This window comes from Saccopteryx bilineata, chromosome 1 (assembly GCF_036850765.1).
Source record: "Saccopteryx bilineata isolate mSacBil1 chromosome 1, mSacBil1_pri_phased_curated, whole genome shotgun sequence".
NCBI lineage: Eukaryota > Metazoa > Chordata > Mammalia > Chiroptera > Emballonuridae > Saccopteryx > Saccopteryx bilineata.
This window is the reverse complement of record NC_089490.1, coordinates 308,305,713-308,327,633: the sequence shown is the minus strand read 5'-3', so window position 1 is coordinate 308,327,633 and position 21,921 is coordinate 308,305,713. Positions and strand designations below refer to the sequence as shown.

Sequence of the window (21,921 nt, the reverse complement as noted above, 5' to 3'; positions counted from 1 at the left end):
TCCAAATATATGTCCTCCATTATCCATGACAACAATGATTAACAATTAAAGTCATGATAATAATAGATAAAAGTTATTTGAGTAGTTTTACTTGTTTACTTACCATTGCCAGTCTCTGTATTGAATATTTTATATATACATATATAGTTAATTTAATTTTAACAATAACTTTTAAACATATAATATTTTAGCTTCTGTTTTGTTTTTTTTTTAGGGCCACGTGTTTATTCCCCCCTTCACCCACCTAGTGGGACTCCTCACATACACACCTTACACAGGCATTGGCACCAGAGATGAGCGAAGTGCCCCTGGCCTCTGACGGGAGGACAGGGCTCTCTCCCAGCCCTTGGCTCCATGGTGCGAGATGGGAGAGGGGAGGATAGCTTCTCTTTCCTGCCTGCACTGGGGACTGAGGGACCCATAAGCAAACTCCACCCCTTCCACCTCTCAGCCAAGAAAAACCCACCTTGGTGAGATGTTTCATTCCAATGATTATAGTAAGTGAAGAAGGGATTGGCCTGGTCCCAACCATTACAGGGTAACGTGTAAATGGTAAGGAGAGGTACAGTATGGATTAGGCCACAGGAGGAGCAGGTGATACCATCAGGAGCATGTGCAGGGGAGTGGGGGGCGCAGGGAAGAGCAGTGATTGGGCTTCTGAGCTTCATACTCCTTTACATAGCAGGAAGGGTAGGGGAGATGGATGGGGCTTATTGTTTGGAATTGATGATGTCCACAAATTCAGGCTTGAGGGATGCACCACCCACAAGGAAGCCATCCACATCAGGTTGGCTTGCCAGCTCCTTGCAGGTTGCCCCAGTCACAGAACCTTCATAAATGATACGGGTGCTTTGAGCCACTGCATCAGAGACATTGGACTTAAGCCATCCCCGGAGTTTCACATGTACTTCCTGGGCCTGTTGGGGTGTTGCAGTCTTGCCTGTATCGATGGCCCACACAGGCTCATAAGCCAGAACAACCTTATTCCAGTCCTTCACGTTATCTGCGATGACCTTGGTTTGTTCAAAAACGACCTTCTCAGTGATACCGGCTTCCCTCTCATCTAGCTTCTCTCCAATGCAGGCAATCACTCCAAGTCCCTCCGCCAGGGCATGGGCCACTTTCTGCCCAATCAGCTCATATGATTCCCCAAAGACGTGCCTTCTCTCTGAGTGCCCCAGGACAACCCATGTGGCTCCACAATCTTTGATCATGCCAGGGCTGATCTCCCCAGTAAAGGCCCCATTAGTCACTTTGTAGCAGTTCTGGGCAGCCACGGCAATCTTAGGATCTAGCTCCTGCCTGGCGAAGTCAATGTAGGCGGTGGGGGGTGCACAAACCACCTTGGTGTCGGCTGGCACCTTGGCCGCGTTCAGTGTGCTGATGAGTTCCCCCAGAGTCGTCTTCCGCCCATTCATCTTCCAGTCGTCCCCCCCCCCCCCCCCCCCGCCCAAAAAACTGCCTGGAGGGCGCCATGGTGCTGGAGCCGACACACTGAAGGTCAGGATCACCCAGCTTCTCTGTTTTATAAATATTTTATTTACTGGTTTTAGAGAAAAGTGGTAGGGGTGGAAGGAAGCAGGAAGTATCAACCTTGCTTCTTCTATATGCCTTGAATAGGCAAGCCTGGGGTTTCCAATAGGTGACCTCAGCATTCCAGGTTTTCATCCCATGCACTGTACCACCACAGATCAGGCTTTAAACACCAATATTTTTAAAGCTTTTTGTTTATTAATTTTAGAGAGAGGAGAGAAATGTGAGGTTCAAAGAAGTAACTTACACCTTTTATATAACTAGATGAAAAACCTTTGATTCAAACCCTCCCAGTATAACACAGTCTAAGTAGAGCCTCTGCTCTCAACCTCTAGATTACTGCCTTAAAAACATCATCTTTCCTGCATATAGTTTTTACAGTTAGCTTAAAGTTTTCACATGGGACTCAGAAAATTAGATTTGGTACAACTGCAAAATATTTAGCTAGAAAGTTATTCAGACCCTTTATATAGTTTTAGGCAAAGATAAGCCAATATAAACTTGGTTATAAAAGAACTTCCAATTCTACAGAATCTTTCTCTCCAAATCCCAAAGCTCAGTGAATTCAGTTAATACCTATATATTTGCTATATGGGTGACTTGCCAGTTACACCTAAAGATTGCCACCTGAATGTGTTCTTCATGTCAGCATTCTCATAAATCATTCATTCTTCAAAAAATATGCATTAAATTCCAGGAAAAGATAAAAGAAAGAAGACAAAAGCAGTTTTATTCTACTAGCCTTCCTCAACACTAATTGAAAAAAAATATTCATCTTCCATGAAAGAAGGACATGATTACAACCTTAACACACTAACTACAAAATATACTTGCTAGATTTGTTAAATTCTGGGACCCAACATACCAATGAAGACTTGATAGACTTGAACAGAAAATTTCCCTAAACATAAGGATCACAGATATGAAATGCAGATCTAATTATCCTTTCATTAGAAAGGCAATATCCAAATGAATGGATAAAATAAGGAAGTAGGGGACTCTGCAGAGACCCAGAACAGCAGAAGGAAATAAAATTAAAGAAAAAAAAATGCTGATGCTTTCTTATGTTTAGGGTACTGCCAGAGGTATAGTAGAAATAATGATAGCAAGACAGAACAAATGTCACCAGAACACAACAAAGAGAACTCTGTGGCTTCCAGAACTTTTCTGTAAGCAACAGCCTTTTGAACATTGACAGAAACATACAGCGAGTAACAGAAAAATGGAACAGTTAACAATTAATACTGTGCATGTAATGTATGCTAGTAACTGTTGTAACTGCATTAAATATATTAACTAATTTAATTCTTAGTATATATATACTATACTGCTCACAAAAATTAAGGGATATTTTATCGCTTCCTATTCGCTTTGAAATATCCCCTAATTTTTGTGAGCAGTATTTTATTATCCCTGCTTTATAGATGAAACACTAAGGCACAGAAAGATTAATGAACTTAACCAAGGTCAGGCAATAAGCAGAGAAGCTGAAGACGTAAACCCAGACCTTACAGTTCCAGAGCCTTGTCCTTAATCATTATGCTTCACAGGAATAAAGAGTATTTTTAAAATGCTAGAAAAAGTTATGAAAAATACAGAATAATTTGAATCTAAAGACAGAAAGAGCACACCGTACCCTATAAAAACAGACACAAAATAATCAACACCAACACATACACTGTTAAAATTATAAAAATTTAAGAGTTTAAAATAAAAAGCTATATAAGCACCTAGCCAAAACAATTCTCATGTATAGGTGGGAAAGATTAAATCAACCTCAAGGTTTCTCCATAATAAGAGTCCACATGCCAGAAGATATGACTCAATGTGAGACAATTACTAAAATTTCAAGTTTTTATGCACACTGGAAATAGAGCCATAAAGAATGTTTAGAGAAAAAAATGAAATAAAAGCCCCTACAAGCCATTCTTGGAGAGGGAAAAAACTATTCAAAGACAATCCATCCAAGAAAAATACAATCAAAATAAAATACTCAGGAATGTAGAAACTTAAAATAACTGAAGGTAAGCACTGAATCAATTAACATACAGAAACTAGTAGATACAGCTGACCTGTAAACAAAGGCGTTAGGCATCAACATCTCTGTATAACTTTTGACCTTTGGGAATTAGTTCCAGAACCCCACAGACACCAAAATCCATAGATGTTCAAGTCCCTTACATAAAATGGTGTAGCCAGACCAGGCAGTGGCACAGTGGATTGAGTGTTGGCCTGGGATGCTGAGGATCCAGGTTCGAAATCCCGAGGTCACTGCCTTGAAGCCCAAGGTCTCTGGCTTGAACCCAAGGTCTCTGGCTTGGTTGGAGCTCCCCGGTCAATGCACGTATGAGAAAACAATGAACAGCTAAAGTGCAGAAACAAAGAATGATACTTCTCATCTCTCTCCCTATCTGTCTGCTCTTCTGTCTCTCTAAAAAGAAAGGGAAGGAAGAAAAGGAGGGAGGGAGGTACGGAGGGAGGGGTGGAGGGAGGTACGGAGGGAGGAGGGAAGAGAGTAAATGATGTAGAACAATGTAGGACAGTCAGCTCTCTACCTCCAGGAATTTCCAACTATGGACTGAAAATACTGATTCAATCACTGAATCCAAGGATGTGAAACCAGAGAATACACAGGGTCAACTGTATATTTACTAAAAAAAAAAAAAAAAAAAAAATCTGCCTATAAGTGGACCTGCACAATTTTAACCCATGATAGTCAAGGGTCAACTGTACTTGTAATAAAAGCCACCATCCCCCACTACCATCCACTACCAATTAGTGTTAGCTCAATAGTGATTTTGTCTTCAGTTTGTTCCCTCACTATACCTCAGATGGTACTTCTCTGTATAGTACTCAACAAATAAATGCTTTTTAAAAAATGATAATTTGATATGTCACCTGCCCAACCCCCAACCTGAAGGAATATAAACTCTTTGATGGTAGGATCCCTGGCTCACTGTTGAATCCCAGGAGAGTGCTCAGCATACAGTGATACTCAATAAATATTTATCTAATGAAAGAACAAATATCAGACACGGACATATGGACTACTCTATTTTCTGGGCTGTAACCAATTGCCATCTGGGCATATTCACTGAGATATTCCACTGGCATTTCAAATTCAATAAATCCAAAACTAAATTTGTACTTTGCCTCTCAACCTAGTCAACACCTTCTTCTCCCTCAGGCCTCACATCCAAAACATCCAACTCTCCGTCCATCCAACAAAAATTCTGAGCATTTATTATATACCAGGCACTGCTATAAAGGCTGAGACATAAAATTAAAAAAAAAAAATCCCCATTTTCATGAAGTTAACATCCATCATTGCACTCTACTATATCTCAAATTTGTCTACTTCTGACCTCTGCCAATTCCAGCTTAGAGCTAGCCACCTGATTCATCTCAAGCTTAGTCCATTACAGTAATTTACTAGGTCTTGCAACTTCTCTTGCACACATCCTCCAATCCATCTTCCCATATAACAACTCTAATTTTGAAACACACATCTTAGTGTGTCCTTCCCCTGCTTAAATTCTATCAGTAGAATTACCACTGCATTTAGGGGGGAAAAATCCAAACACTAAACATGACATGCATGCCCAAATTTAAAATATAGTTTTTATTGCCTTTCTGATCTCAGTTACTCACTATGCTCTCACCAGTGGCCTACTTTCAGCACTTCACATGCATGCTTCCCCCAGAATGGGATTATCCTGCATGCCGCTCTTGCTATCTAGAACACTCTTTCCATTAACCCAACTCATAATTACTATACTTCAGGTCTTTGCTTTAAAAGTGCTACCTTAGAAAGGTCTTTCTTGACTTCTGTTTCTCCATCTAAATTAGGTCCCTCCTGTTACTATCTCCCATAATTACCACGTTCTCTTTTTTAACCATTTGCCTCATTATTATTATTTGTATTTAACGGTAGTCCATATTATTAGACAGCTCCATAACTACATAGTAAATCCAGTACCTGGCACAGTTTCTCAAAGTGTTCATGAATTAATAATTAAACTAAGGAAAAGAGCCAAGTGGAAAAATTCTAATCAAGGGAAGAATCGTACGCTGATGTATTTGGGAAAAAATGCAAGTAGCTAAGTAATGCTGAAGCAGAGATTGCGTGGGCATTAGTAATGATGTCTGAAGAGGTAAGACATCAATGGAGGTCTAGAAACCATACACAGGAACACAAACTTTGGTCTGCAGACAGAAAGGTTTTTCACCCAGGTTTCAGCTTTTATGGGTATTGAATATTTTGAGATAAGGGAATGTCTAGAGGTAGATGTGCAAAAGAGGTCCATAACATTCCTCCTCCAACGAACCCCCATACTGGAAACAATGCAGGAACACTGAATATCACCTTGCAAACAGCATGGAAAACAGACAAGAAAGGTATGAAACTGAGGGCTGGGAAACCAATTAGAAAACTCTAATAACATATTATTTAAATAATGAGGATCTAATTGAGTACAACATCAAAGGCAATGAAGAAAAAGGAATAAATACCAAAAATATTATTACAGAAGTAAGTACTGAACCTTCAGCATACTTAAAAAAGAAAGAAATGGAACTCCCAGGATTTTGGCTTAGATGATAAAACATCAGTGTCACTTGCCATGGAAAAAAATGCAAGAGCAGGTTTGGGACAAAAGCAATTTTATGTTTGTCAAGGTACCTGCAGCACACCATAACAGAAGTGTCTACTAAGGACTTGAATTCAGAGAAGAAACTGATCCGGAAATCCAGATTTGCATGACATCAACATGATAACAGAAATCATGAAAGTAGACAAAAATTCCCCAGCAAAACATTTAACATCATCTGTAAAATATGAGTTAGACTAAATCTGAAATATACTTAAATATTATTTTATTCATTATTACTGACTTTTATAAAAGTAAAACACCTATAAACCCATGAAAAAGTTTATTAAAATTCGTATTATATATATAGCGTCTACTTCCTATGTTCTGATAATATATGTAAATTCAAATTTATGTCACAACAATTTCATAGAAAAGAAAATACTAAAAATGTTTAATATAACTTCCTTTGCAATACCAGAAAATTGACAGTGGTAGAATTCACCTGTTAAAAAGAGTATTATCCTGAAAAATACTCTGAAGGCCTTTCTTTAAAAATATGTGATCTTGCCTGACCTGTGGTGGCGCAGTGGATAAAGCGTCAACCTGGAAACACTGAGGTTGCCGATTCAAAACCCTGGCTTGCCTGGTCAAGGCACATATGAGAGTTGATGCTTCCTGCTCCTCCCCCTTCTCTCTCTCTCCCCCCCTCCTTTCTAAAATGAATAAATAAAAATAAATTAAAAAAATATATGATCTTTTAGATTGTTTAAAAGTTTTTACTTAATTTGAATAGTAGTATTATCAATTATATTTCTAGTTCTTATAGCAATAAACACTCATAAAAAGTCTAACCTAGGCCCTGGCCGGTTGGCTCAGTGGTAGAGCGTCGGCCTGCCGTGCAGAAGTCCCGGGTTCGATTCCCGACCAGGGCACACAGGAGAAGCGCCCATCTGCTTCTCCACCCCTCCCCCTCTCCTTCCTCTCTGTCTCTCTCTTCCCCTCCCGCAGCCGAGGCTCCACTGGAGCAAAGATGGCCCGGGCGCTGGGGATGGCTCCTTGGCCTCTGCCCCAGGCGCTAGAGTGGCTCTGGTCGCAACAGAGCGATGCCCCGGAGGGGCAGAGCATCGCCCCCTGGTGGGCAGAGCGTCCCCCCCTTGGTGGGCTTGCCAGGTGGATCCCGGTCAGGCGCATACGGGAGTCTGTCTGACTGTCTCTCCCCGTTTCCGGCTTCAGAAAAATATAGAAGAAAAAAAAAAGAAGAAGGAAAAAAAAAAGTCTAACCTAATAATGGCATCTACAAAAAAAACTATAGCTAACATCAGATTTAGTGGTAAAAAAACAAAATGCTTTCCCTAGGATCAGGAACAGGACAGGGGTATCCCCACTCACCACTTTTACTCAACACTGTACTATTTTAGCCAGTGCAGTATGACAAGAAAAATATATAAAAGGTATCCAGATTGGAGAAGCAAAATGGTCTTTATTCACTGACTACATGATGATCTATGTAGAAAACTCTATGTAGAAATCAATAAAAGAGCTCCCAGAACTAATTAATAAGCTAACAAGGTTGACGAATTAAAAATCAATAATGACTTGTATTTCTGTATTTTGTACTAAAAATGAACAGTCAGAAATTGAAACTGAAAAGACAATACCATTTATGATAGCTTTAAAATATTAAACACTTAGGTTAAATCTGGCAAAAGATGTACAAGACCTATAAAACGGAAAACTAGAAAACATGGCTCAGCGAAACTAAGACTTAAATAAATGGACCAATATGTCATATTCATAGATTACAAAACTCAGTATTGTTAACATAACATTTATATATAAAGTGATGTATAGATTCATGGCAATTCTATACAAAATTCTAACAGGACTTTTTCCAGAAAGGGATAAACTAATTCTAAAAATCCTATGTAAATGCAAAGAATACAGAAGAGCCAACAACTTTAAAAAAGAAGAACAAAGCTGGAGGACTAGCAAGACAGTATGGTAACTGGGTTAAGACAGACAAAAAGAACAAGGGAACAGACTAGAGACTCCACCCCCATGTACATGGACAACTGATTTGTGACAAAGATACAAAGGCGATTCAGTGGAGAAAAAAGTCTTTTTAACAAATGGTACTAGGATATGTAGCTATCCATATGCAAAAAAATACATATTATAATCTATACCTCATATCCTATTAAAATGTATCAGAGCCTAAAAGTAAACTTAAAACTTCTAAAAGTAAACCTAGGAGAAAATATTTGTTAGGCAAATACTTCTTGGATATACCAATGAACAATCCATAAAAGAAAAAAATGACAGATTGGAATTCAAGTTAAAACTTCTAAACTTCAAAATGCAAAACAAGCTCAATAAATTTGTTTTTATTAAAAAGAGAGAAAATACTAAGAGAATGAAAGGACAAGTTTCAGACTGGGATAAAATACTTCCAAATAACTTATCTAGTAAAGGACATACCCAGAATATATAATGAAATCTTACAACTTAATAATAAAAGGACAGTGTAATTACAAACAAGATTTAAAAAGGCAATGAATGAGAGAAGACACATGGATGATAAACACATGAAAAGATGTTCAACATTACTAGGCTTTAGATGAAATGCAAATAAAAACTATAATATACCATTCATACCCACTCACTAAAATGACTAAAATTAAAAAGGTTAACAATACCAAGTATTGGTGAGAGTGTGAAGTAACTGGAATATTGCTGATAGGGAATGTGAGACAATACAGCCACTTCAGAAAAGTTAGGCAATTTAAATACAATCCTACCACATGATCCAACCACCCACTCTTCGGTAAAATTAAAACGTATGCCTGTACAAAAACTTGTATGTCCAAAGAAAGCTTTTACTTAGTAGTCCAAAATCTGAAACAACACAAATGTCCATCAATGCATAAATGAACAAGTTGGCACACCCATATACTGAAATATCACTAGCAATAAAAGGTATGAACTATTGATACATACAAAGACAAATCTTAAAATGATTATACAGAATAAAAGAAGTCAAGAAGAGCATACATTGTAAGATTCCAATTATATAAAACTCAAGAAAACGCAAATTCTGTAATTTTGTCTTAATTCTGTAAGACAAAAAGTGAGAAAATTAAAGCTAATCTATAATGACAGTGTCAGTGAGTACCTGGGGATAGGTGGAGAAGGTTGGGGAGAAAGAATTACAAAAGGCAAAAAGAAACTTTTGAGGAAACAGATATATTTATATTTATTATCTTGATTGTATTCAAAAGCTTTCCAGTTGTGTGTGTGTATCAAAATCTATCAAATTGCATATTTTAAACATATCCAATTTATTCTATACCAATTATACCTCAATAAAGCTCCTAAAATCTCAAAAAGCCTAAGTAATGTTCAAATGAACCAAAACTACCAGTGAACATTTTATCAAACATCATTAACTATCTTTTAAATAAAAGATTCAATGGGCTTAATATTTTCTACTCCTTGTAAACAGCATTTCAGAGGATAACTTTGTTACTGTTTTTCTTTGTATGTGGAAAAAGCAGCTAATAAAGCTTTAATAATTTTGAAATAGAATATTGGATAAACCTACAGTTATCAAGTTCTATAATAGCAATTATTTTTTATGAAAAAATTCTAGCAAACTTAAGTTTACTTGCTTAGATTTAATTATTAGGTAGGTTTTCTGACTTTCATGATTCTCACACTAATTAGTTCCTTTAAGGATCATTTTAACAGCAAAGTGAATAATTTTAGACCCCAAAGAATCTTTTAGTATTAAAAGTTATGAAGTCATTTATATATTTTATCAATGTACAAGTGTTATCATTCATGAACATACTATATCGGGCACTCGTCTAAGTCCTTGTGATATATATGGAGAAGAGAGAAGAGGGAGAGAACAGATAATAATGATCTTAATAAATAAGTATATACTGTAATACAGTAGTAGGTGATATGCCTTATAGGCATACACCCCCCCCCCCCAGGAAAAAACGGTAAAGCAGAATATGAAGAATCAGGAATGGAAACTAAATATAATTATAAAAACTTCAAAGTAATGACACTTGTTTCTATAAGCCACGTATGAAAATCTGTGACTCTGAATAGAATCATGTAATATTAGAACTGACCTAATCCAACCTTCAGACTTTACAGATGATGTTAAAATACTCAGTTTTGGGCAGAGATTAGTATCCCTATCTCCTGTTCATTTTATTGGCATCACTCTTTGTGATGTCAAATAATTATGATAAAATGTTTTAATCTGGTGATTATGGAAACGGGCAAGAGTTTTAAAGTCTGACTAGCTGGGCTTCACTTCATGGTTTTGTTACTTACGGTAAATTACTTAACCAGTCGAAATACAAATTTTATCATCTCTAAAAGAGGGATAGTGATAATTTTGTTACTGAGTTGTTAAGATTAAATATAGTAGTTTATGGATTTTACATTGTTAGTATATAAGTATATAACCAATACTGTATACTAGCACCAGAAATAGTATGTCATAGTCGTAAGTACTTCATATCCTCTAATTAAGACTATAAACCTCGTATATATCTAAAGTACTAAATATTATGTAAATGCTAAATAAGCATTCATTAATTTGTCAATATTCTGAGCAGTCAACCTGCTTGCAAAATGTTGTAAACATGGTAAGTCATCACTAAGATGGAGAAAATCAAATTAACTGAAAGCTTCAAAGTATGCTTAAAAATATTTTTGATCTATCTTTTCTAAACAGAGAAGTCCGTAGCACTATACACTTTTCAGTTTCATAAACTATGGTCTGGGTCTTTCTGTCCACAAGAAAATAAATTCCACCATGAAAAACACCTTAGGAAGAAAACAAAAAAGCTTACAGTATTTTATAACATGTCTACTTTTCATAGTCATGCCTCTGGTCCTGTATTTACATATATGAATAAAAAATAAAAAAGCAGAATGTAATTCCAATGCCATCACATAGTCTGGCAGCTTTTTCATATTTACAACCATTATTCTATCTGACAAAAGCAAAATAACCACAAATGAATAAAAAATAAAAGAACTCAAACAGATAAAAGGGTTTGATGCCATACCTACCACCTTTTCCATTTGACTATTCAAATTGAGTTTCAAATAAAAAGCAATCATGATAATTGCTTTGTAAAAATATTCCCTTCCCCCACGATAGGATTAATCCCTGCCCTCAACCCCTAATATCCCATCCAATGTCCCTTGAGTATAAAAGAGGGGGGGGAAAAACCCATCCTGAAGCTTCAGATAATTAAATCAAAACAGAATAATAAATCAAAGTCACTAGCTAAGATTAAAGAGAAGCTAACTGAATTCAGTTCTAAAAGGGTAGAAGAAGAGTGCTGCTTCCTATCCTTCTGAATAAAAACTATACCTGCAACACTGGATATTAAAGCCTTTGTTCTCAAGCTAAGTAGTTAAAGCATATGTTTTCAAAACAAGCAAATTTCTTCCTTGAGGTCAAATTAAGCTTTTTATAACATGAAGAAACCTTAAAAGCTTTGTAAAAATAATAAACAATGCAAAAACACCCTTTTCTTTTTTTATTCTATTCCTCTGTAATAGGTACATCCCTTTCACTGAAGCTATTTTTCTACCATTTTGCTACATTTCACACACCACGGAGAAAACAAAGGCTGCTACAGATTACCTGCATCACTAAACAAATCAGCCAAGAAATAACAGCTCACAAAATTTTCCTTTCCGTGGAGTAGAAGAGAGTGAAATCCTCACCAAAGCGCCACTCCTTAAGGATCCTAGGCTTTTCCTATATACATTTGAGATCCTTGGAAAGGCAGTTGTCTGATGATACCGCTGACCACAAGAGGGATATCATGAAGAAACCCCACCTCTTCTCCCACCCCCCAATCATCTACCATCATTAAATGAAGCCCAACACTGCACTGTTAATGGAAAGGCAAAGAACAGCATCCATGTACATTACTCTAAGAAGACTACACTGTGAAAATAATAAATGATAAAGCAAAGATTTAGCTGATGATTTTCTAAAAGAGCAAGCCAAAAGCTTCTACAAAAAGACCCAATTATAGAGCCACAAAATATTAATTTTTGTCAGAATTTCCTAAATAAAGTATGATTTTAGAAAAACATATAGTATCTCTACCAAAAATGGAGGTCCCCAAATATCTTAAAATTTTGTTGTTGCTACTGCTCCTTTCCTTAAAGCCAAATAAACCAAATTAATTGATATTTACCAAAAAAGACTCCTTTCGTTGGTAGTGTGACCCTTTCAAAGACAATCTGAGATGGGAGGTGGGGATGGAGAAACAGATTAAAACAATAAAGAGGAAAAACATTTTCTGCCCCAATAAGCCTAATTAAATTTGTGACCGAGCCTGGGAGGATTGAAATTTCTTTATGCTATTCTGTCAGTTTGTGTTTGATTTTGGTAAATCTTCCCTCATTGCTAACTATGCCCCAGGCATTCTGATGTCTGGCATTCTGTTAACTAGTATCCCTGCCACTTACAATAAAATGAGGGTCATACTCATTCAATCTGATCCCCCGAAGCCCTGTGATTTGCTAAAATAGAAATTTGCTTCAAACACTACTCTCTAACAAATGCACTGCCATATGAAGACTCATTTAGTCTCTACTTTGCTATCCTGAAGCATCAACCCAACTCAACAATTTGCACACACGTAATTTCTGGGATCAATATATCAGTAATAATGAAAACCATATTCTTTGCTTTATAAAACATATCCTCTAGCCTTGGTCGGTTGGCTCAGTGGTAGAGCGTCAGCCTGGCATGCAGGAGTCCTGGGTTCAATTCCCAGCCAGGGCACACAGGAGAGGCGCCCATCTGCTTCTCTACCCCTCCCCCTCTCCTTCCTCTCTGTCTCTCTCTTCCCCTCCTGCAGCCAAGGCTCCACTGGAGCAAAGTTGGCCCGGGCGCTGAGGATGGCTCCATGGCCTCTGCCTCGGGTGCTAGAATGGCTCTGGTTGCAACAGAGCAATGTCCCAGATGGGCAGAGCATCGCCCCCTGGTGGGCATGCCGGATGGATCCCGGTCGGGCGCATGCGGGAGTCTGTCTGACTGCCTCCCCGTTTCCAACTTTAGAAAAAAATACAAAAAAAAAAAAAAGCCTCTAAACATTTTACTGTATTTAATTTTAAGTTAAAACTCAAAATCATTTTACTCACACAAACTAAAGCCCAGGGTTCTGGGAAAATTCACAGAATCTCAGAACCATAGTTAGTGATTTATGATGAATCTGCTTCTAAGGAGTCACAAAATGGTAAATGTAGCTTGTAAAAAAAAAAAAAAAAAAAAAAAAAAGAACCAAAGGACAGATGAGTAGATTTTGTAGTAGACTCTTCTAAACTAGAAACCAATGAGTGTAATGCTCTTCTTGGACAATATTAACAAACTAATTTACTGAATTAATGGTTTATAAGTACTTACAAGAGAAGAACTAGTGATATAACTTATACAACCATATGACCCAGAAATTGCCATTTTAGGTATTTATACAAGTGATCTGAAAATTTATGTCCACACAAAACCTGCCCTTGGGTGTTTATAGCAGCTTTACTCATAATTGCTAAAAACTAGAAGTAACCAATATGTCTTACGATGGGGGAATGAATAAAGAAATTATGATTCATCCATAAAATGGAACACTACTTAATAATTTTTAAAAATAAACTATCAATTCACACAACAATATAGATAAATCTTAAATGCATTTTGCTATGTTAAAGAAGGCAGTTGCAAAGTACAAAGATTTTCATACTATTCTATTCATGACACTTTGGAAAATGCAAAATTAAAAAACAGATTAGGGTTACTAGAAACTGGAAAGGGGAGAGTAGCTGCCTACAAATGGGACACACAAGTAAACATTTAGAGAGCAAGATCTGTTCTGAGTGATACTAGGGTTAGGGTGGTGGATACAGTTTTTGACTCTTAGGTCAGAACCCACAGAACATTACAAAGAGTGAACTTAACTTCAATAAATGCTGACCAAACAACCACCAAAAAACCACCAACCTATACTATAGCTGGAAAATTTGTCTCTCATGGGTATATGAGTTAACAGTTTTCAAATAGCTCCTCATGCACACTTGAGTTGAACAAATAGGTAAATGGATACTACATGGTTGGAGCAAGGTTTCTCACTGTCAGATTGTGAAGTCATGTATAAACAAGGAAAAGGTACCTGTGTTACTGGATTAAAATCAGAGACATCAGTATGACCTCATATTTAATTTAATATATATACCAATGAATACAGCAACAATTATAGGTATGTGGGTATACATGGGTTTATACACACATACTACTTAGTTCTATCCTTTGAGAAGGCATATAAGTAATTGCACCTCAATAACAATGAGCACACCCATTTTGGTTTCTAATTCCCCAACAAAAGGAATCATACAGTTCCTTGGAAAAAGGCTTACTCTACAACTAGAGTGAAGAAAATAGAAGATGAGTCTGAAGCATCTTATAGTTCCAGAAAGTAAAGAAGTGCTCAAAAAACAAAAGGATGAGGCAAGTACCAACCTGAAAGCTTTTCCAGTGGCCAAAGTTGAAAAAATATGAGCAACAAATATAGTACTTGATTAGAACTCAAAGTATAAAATAAGTATACAGTAATCCATACTGATATAAATAATTGAATAGAAGAAAACACAAATCTTCCTTATAGAAAAATTCCGAATCATATATGTAGATACTTCCTCCTCCCCTAAGTGTGGATGGGACTTAAGTCACTTGGTTCTAAAAGATAAGAGTATAGAAAGAAAACCAAAAAACAGTAACTTTAGAAGGGAGAAACCTGTTAATTACTACCTAGCCAAGTGGTCAAGGTTAATATATCACATGGATGTCACATACACATCACATACTTCTGATATGATGAAATGAAAGGGGCACTTTCCCTTTGTTGTATTCTTTCCAAAAATAACCCTAATAATGAGAAACAGCAGCAAATTCCAACTACCGGATACTCTAAAACATATCTGGCCAGTACTCCTCAAGGCTGTCAAGGTCATGAAAAACAAACTAAAACTGAAAAACTGCCACAAACCAGAAGAGACTGGGAAAACATAAAACTAAATGCAATGTAGTATCTTGAATAGGATCCTAAAACAGAAAGAGACCATTAATGGAAAACCTGGTTAAACACAAATAAATTTAAAGTAGTTTAGTTAATACCAATGTCAATGTCTTAGTTTTGACAGATATACCACAGTAATGTAAGATATTAGCAACGAGGAAAACTAGGTGTACAATATATTCTCTATACTATTTTTGTAACTTTCTGTATATCTAAAATTATTCCAAAATGAGAAAGTTGTTGAGTAGTCTATGATGCTGAAAGTCAGAATAGTCAGTACTCTTGGATAGTGACATCAATTGGTTAAAAGCATTTACATAAAAACAAACAACAGGAAACCACCACCCACTCCAGGCTCAGGTGACATCACTGGTGAATTCTTGCAAACATTTAAAGAACAAGATAATAACATCCTACACACAGTCTTTATAAAAACAAAGAAGAGTTCCCAACTCATTTTCTAAGACCAACATTTCCTGGATATCAAAACTAGGTAATGATATACAAGAAAATGAAAACCCAAATCCCTCGTAGACACAGATGTAAAATTTGCATCAATTTATTATCAAACTGATTTCATCACTATATATAAAGAATAATAAATAACTAAGTGGGGTTTATCCCAGGAGTTTATGTTGGCTCAATAGTCAAAATTCAATTAAATTCATCATTGCCACCAGTTTTGGGGGGGGGGGGAATCATCTCAATAGAGACAGAAACAGTATTTTACAAAATTCAATACCTATTAATGATAAAATCTCTCACAAACTAAGACAGAAGATAATTTTCCCATAACATCATACTTAATAGTAATAAATTGAATGCCTTTCCCCTGAAATCAAGAACAAAGCAATGATGTCTACATGTCTTCTCTCACAAATGCTATTTAACATGTTAGCCAGAGGAGTAAGGCAATAAATATAAAAGGCTTATAGACTGAAAAGAAAAAATAGTACAACTGTCTTTAACCACAGATAACATGATCATTTATATAAAAGAAAATCCAAAGGAATCTACATAAAAAACTAGAACTAGTAAGTTTAGCAAGGTAAAAGTACACAAGATCAATATACAAAAAGCAATTGTATTTCTATATGCCAGCAACAAATTAAAAATTGTAAACCTCAAAGCACATGAAATACATAGAGATGAAGTAAAACTCCTCCAAGACCTATATGCTAAAAACTGTAGAATTTTTTGAGAGAAACTGAGGACCTCAAAAAATGGAGTGTGAGATAGTTTCATGGATCAGAAGACTCACACTGTTGAGATGTTGCTTCTCCCCAAACTGATTGAGATTCAAAAAATTGTACTCAAAATCACAGCATGCTTTTTTAAACAGAAATTAACATGCTGACTCAAAAAATTCATATGGAAATACAAGGTAACTAAAAGAATCAAAACTTCTAGGAAAAAAATAAAGTTGGAGACTTATACTACTGTATTTAAAGTAATCAAATCATAAGGATAAGCGTATTGAGCAAAAGAACATAACAGAGAAGGGACCCATTGCATAGATAGACGATATTTTAACATAGATGCCAAGGTAACTAACTCAACAGGGAAAGAATAGTCTTTTCTACAAACAATACTGAAACATGTCAAAACACAGACACACAAACGTTAACTCTTACCTCACACCATACACAAATGTAAACTTGTGGGGACCCAGGGAAAGAAGATACCTACTAAAAAGGGCTCCCTCCTGGTGGCTAACTGGGTCAAATTTTAAAAAACAGAGCCCAACAGCCATTTCTACATAGGGCGTTCCCACACAAACTGCACCTCATGGAGAAGTTTGCATTAAACTGCCAGTCTGTGTTAGGGATCCAAGCCAATCCTTATAAAGGAATTTCTGGAATCCTATTTCAACCAGTGGGACTGAGGCTTTCCCATCAAATTGGAGCTGTGCAGCTATATCACAATCACTGACCAATCAGAGCAGCTCCATTCTTACCAATCAGGAAAGCGCCTTTGGGACCAACCAAACTGCAAGGATTTGAAATCCTCATTTGCATAAGGACAGACCAATCAGGAATAAGTTTATATTAGCCAGCTCCCCTGTGTCCGGGATTACTACTTGCCCTTTCCACTGAACACTGAATATGGTAGTTAGGTGAAACACTGGAGATGTCTTGCCAGAGCAGAGCAGGCCAGAACAGACTGGCACAGAACAGAATAGACAGAACACAGCAGAGCAGACTGGTAAGGAGCAGAGCAGAGCAGTCTAGCCTCACAGCTATGCTGTTTTCACAGTCTGTGCGGTATCACAATTAAGCTGTTTTCCACTGAATAAACTTTCCTTCTTTACTACACACCATATTGGGGATTTCTGTTGGTGCTAAATTGTACAATGACCATCAGTTGTCATTTGGTATGTATCATAGGCCTAAACATAAAAGCTAAACTTCTAAAGGTCTAAAAACATAAGGATTAATTTCTTGAGAATTTAGGTTATGCCAAGATTTTTCAGATAAAACCCAAAATGTAAAAACATAAAAGAAAAAGTTGATAAACTGCACTTCCTCAAAATTAAAAAAACAAAGCAAAAAACTTCTGTTCTTTGAAAGATACTTTTAAGGAAATTAAGGGACAAGTTGCAAATTGAGAAAAAAATGCAAAACACATAACTGATAAAGGACTCATGTCTTACCTTGCTTTTCTTTTCTTTTCAAGTTAGAGGAGGGGAGAGAGAGAGACAGACAGACAGACAGACTCCCATATGCACCCCAACCAGGATCTACCTGGCAACCCCCATCTGGGGCCAATGCTCAAATCAACCGAGATATCCTCAGCACCTGAGGCTGATGCTTGGACCAACTGAACTATCCTTAGCACGTGGGACCAACATTTGAACCAATCGAGCCACTGGCTGTGAGAGAAGAAGAGAGAGAAAAGGGAGAGGGGGAGGGGGTAAGAAGCAGAGAGTGGCTTCTCCTGTGTGCCCTGATCGGGTTCCTGGGACAGAAAAAGGACAACAGGTAAAAACTAAGGAAATCAGAATAAATTTTGGACTTTAGTTAATAAAGTTTAGTTTAATGTATTAAAACTCATTTATTAATTGTTAACAAATGTAGCACACTAATATAATATAGAATATGAGAGCAAGTACAGGGTACTTGTTTCTTTACTAGCTTTTGAATTTTTAAAATAAATTTAACCCTGTTCTAAAAACCAAACTCTATAAACACCTCATCCTCCATCTCATCAAATAAAAAAATCCATCTTATCAAAACTTAAGAACTTAGAACACTACAGGAAAAGACACAAGGGGAAAAGAGTAAAACAAATAACTGTATGGATACTAATTTAAAGAACATCATTACAGCTTTCATAGAAAATTATAAGCACACCCCCTCCCCATTTTTTCTTACTGTTTGGTGATAGAAGAGAAAGCGTAAAAGGAAAGGTCAAAAGATGATCTAACAGGAACTTTAAAAATACTCTTCCCATTTGCTTATACAGCTGTACTGGCGTTTTGACGTCAATCTCAAGACTCACAGGAACAATTCAGTCTTTGGTGTTTGATGCATCAGTTTCAAAACAGAACCAGTCCTTAATGAATGTTCAACATTTCCATAATGAGAGGACTAACACTGCTTAAAATCTGAGAAACACTGAGACTGTGGGGAAAGGGGGACAAAAACGGAGTAGGTCATTCTGAGCATGTTTATTTGGATTTAAATTAAGTTTTCTCTCTTAGATGTTTGTCATTTATCTTCTCATTCTTAATCTTCATTGGAAAACTAAAGTGAAATATCAATCTCTTTTATTACTTTTTTTTTTTTAAGTGAGAGAAGGGGAGACAGAGAGACAGACCTCCCCCACACGTACACCGACAGGAACCACCTGGCAACCCCTGTCTGGAGCCAATGCTCAAATCAACCAAGCTATCCTCAGTGCCTGAGGCCCATGCTTGGACCAACCCAAGTATCCTCAGCACTGGCGGCCGACTCTCAAACCAATCAAGTCACTGGCTGCGAGAGAGGAAGAAAGAGAGAAGGGGGAAAAGGAGGAAAAGAGAAGCAGATGGACTCTTTTCATGTGTGACCCAACCAGGGATTGAACCCAGGATGTCGACATGCTGGGCTAACGCTCTATCCACTGAACCAACTGGCCTGAGCCTTTTATTTCCTTTACAAACTTGAAAAGGATTTTATGGGTAAAAGCAAATTATTAGTGTCCTTCAAAAATGAAAGGTGGTATTAAAATTTTTTTTAAATTTCAAAGTTCAGAATAGCCGTACTTTGTACAATAGATTTAACTTAATAGTGAAGTTAGTAATTTTTGAAGCACAAATCTGTGTGATTCAATATATAGCTGGCTCTTGAACAACATATTCAATAGGTTTGAGCTGTGTGGGTCCACTTTCCAATAAATACACAGCCGGCCCTCCATATCCCTGGGTTTTGTATTCACATATTCAACCAACAATGGATCCAAAATAGTATTTTCAGTCTGCAGCTGGGAATCAGTAGATGCAGAGGGTTGACTGTATTCATTGTTCCATGCCATTTTATATAAGAAACTTGAGCATACACAGAATTTGGTACCTGTGGGGGTCCTAAAACCAGTCCCCTCCAGATACGGAGAAATGATTGTACTTAAGTTTTTGGGGAGTCAAAAGTAAAAGTTAGATGTGGATTTTTGACTGCGTGGGCATTATTCAAGGGTCAGCTATAATTACTTTATTCATAAAAGCATATTCTTTGCTAAAATCATCATATAAATTCTCTACTATTCAAAGATGCCAGACCAGGCGGTGGTGCAGTGGATAGAGCGTCAGACTGGGATGTGGAGGACCCAGGTTCGAGACCCCGAGGTCATCAGCTTGAGCACAGGCTCATCTGGATTGAGCAAAAGCTCACCAGCTTGGACCCAAGGTCGCTGGCTCGAGCAAGGGGTTACTCGGTCTGCTGAAGGCCCACGGTCAAGGCACATATGAGAAAGCAATCAATGAACTAAGGTGTCGCAACGAAAAACTGATGATTGATGCTTCTCAACTCTCCGTTCCTGTCTGTCCCTATCTATCCCTCTCTTTAACTCTCTGTCTCTGTAAAAAAAAAAAAAAAAAAATCTTTACTATTCAAAGAGAAATGTGCTTTATAAATTTTATCTAAATCTGCAACTACATGAGGACTGAGATCATTATACAAAAATACACAAGGTTAATTTTGCATAATAGAAAAGAATTTCTGCTATGCTGTATATGTTGCATTCTTGAATTAAGAAGCTTAATTCAAGAGTATACTTATTCTTGGCCTGACCTGTGGTGACGCCATGGATAAAGCACCAACCTGGAAAGCTGAGGTCGCGGGGGTTCAAAACCCTGGGCTTGCCAGGTCAAGGCACATATGGGAGTTGATGCTTCCTGCTCCTCCTCTCTAGTGTCTCCTCTCTCTCTCTCTCCCTCTCTCTCTCTCTCTCTCTCCTCTCTCTCAAATAAATAAAATCTCTAAAAAAAATTTTTTTAAAAAAGAGTAAACTTATTCTTAGCACTATAAATCTTTGGAGCTGAGCAGGAAAATCAGCTAGAGATGTTCAGTAGCTCAATGAAGTTATTTTTATCAGATATCATAATGTTCACACACATATTTAGCAATAAACAATAATTCATCTTTATTTCCAGAAGTACCTCCCTATTCTTTATAGGTGAATAAGTCAGAAGAAATTAATGTTTCTTCTCTACTCAAGAATAAAATACCCTGGCAATGTTAAAATTGCTGAACTGAGACATTTTTAAAAAAAGAACTATACAATTCATGAGAAAAATCCTATCTAAAAGTCATAGCATCTCTCCTACAATGAACAATGAATGGTTACACTCTGAAATGATTATAGGAGAAGAACATAGGAGAGAAGCATCATGCAGGAAGAGTTGGATAATGTGCAATTAGAGTATATGTAAAGGAAGCACAATACTTGTATAGCAAAGACACAACTTATCAGTACCCATAAAAATATATTTCTCATATTTTAATTTTGTCCTCAAAATAATTTTATTTCCACTATTATCAAAAAAACAGTTGTTCATTAAAAAAAATATGGAAAAAAAAACAAGGAAACATAAGCCTAAAGTCTTACTAAGTCTTACTAGCCATTATTGTTCTACTAGTTAGGTATATTATACAACTATACATAGAATATTGCAGTTACAGAGCATAGAAAGGATCACATAAAAATAAAAAGTATTTTCAATGTATTGCTAAATGAAAATTTCCAGCAACAAATTAGTACATATAGGATGATTTCATTTGAGTAAAGAAACTTAACAGTGGCTACCTCTGATAGATTAGGCAAGTAAGAAAAACAGGAAACTCGCCACTTTTTACCTTTTTCTTGAGAAAGATTAAACTGTATTTTTATTACTCAAGTTGATAATATTCTATAAAGGTTTATTATGCTATTCTAATTTTAATGTATGTTTGAAATTTTATGCAGTAAAATTGTGTAAAAGTATACTTGACGTATATTTTTTAAAAAACTACTTCTGGTCCTGGCCAGTTGGCTCAGTGGACAATTGTCCCAGGTTCAATTCCTGGTCAGGGCACACAAGTAGCAACAACCATCTGCTTCTCTCCCTTCTCTTTCCCCCTTCTTTTCCTCTTCTGCACCTTCAGCCAGGGGCTTGAAGGTTCAAGTGTTGGACTGGTTTGCTGAGGATAGCTCAGTTGGTC

General features: G+C 36.8%; 2 protein-coding genes and 1 non-coding gene across 7 annotated transcripts in view; 1 reads left to right on the top strand and 2 right to left on the bottom strand.

The window, feature by feature from the left end:
* Window positions 1-21,921, bottom strand: part of ARHGEF12 (Rho guanine nucleotide exchange factor 12) — a 164,586-nt gene that overhangs the window by 105,349 nt on the left and 37,316 nt on the right. The window lies entirely within an intron of this gene.
* Window positions 225-1,512, bottom strand: LOC136320467 (triosephosphate isomerase-like). Its single transcript, XM_066253647.1, is given in 2 exon segments — window positions 225-1,451; window positions 1,453-1,512. Coding segments are annotated over 2 exon segments (765 nt in total). The 5' UTR covers window positions 1,477-1,512; the 3' UTR covers window positions 225-710.
* TRNAG-GCC (transfer RNA glycine (anticodon GCC)) lies at window positions 6,982-7,057 on the top strand. The gene has a single exon. It is a non-coding gene; the product is annotated as a tRNA-Gly (tRNA).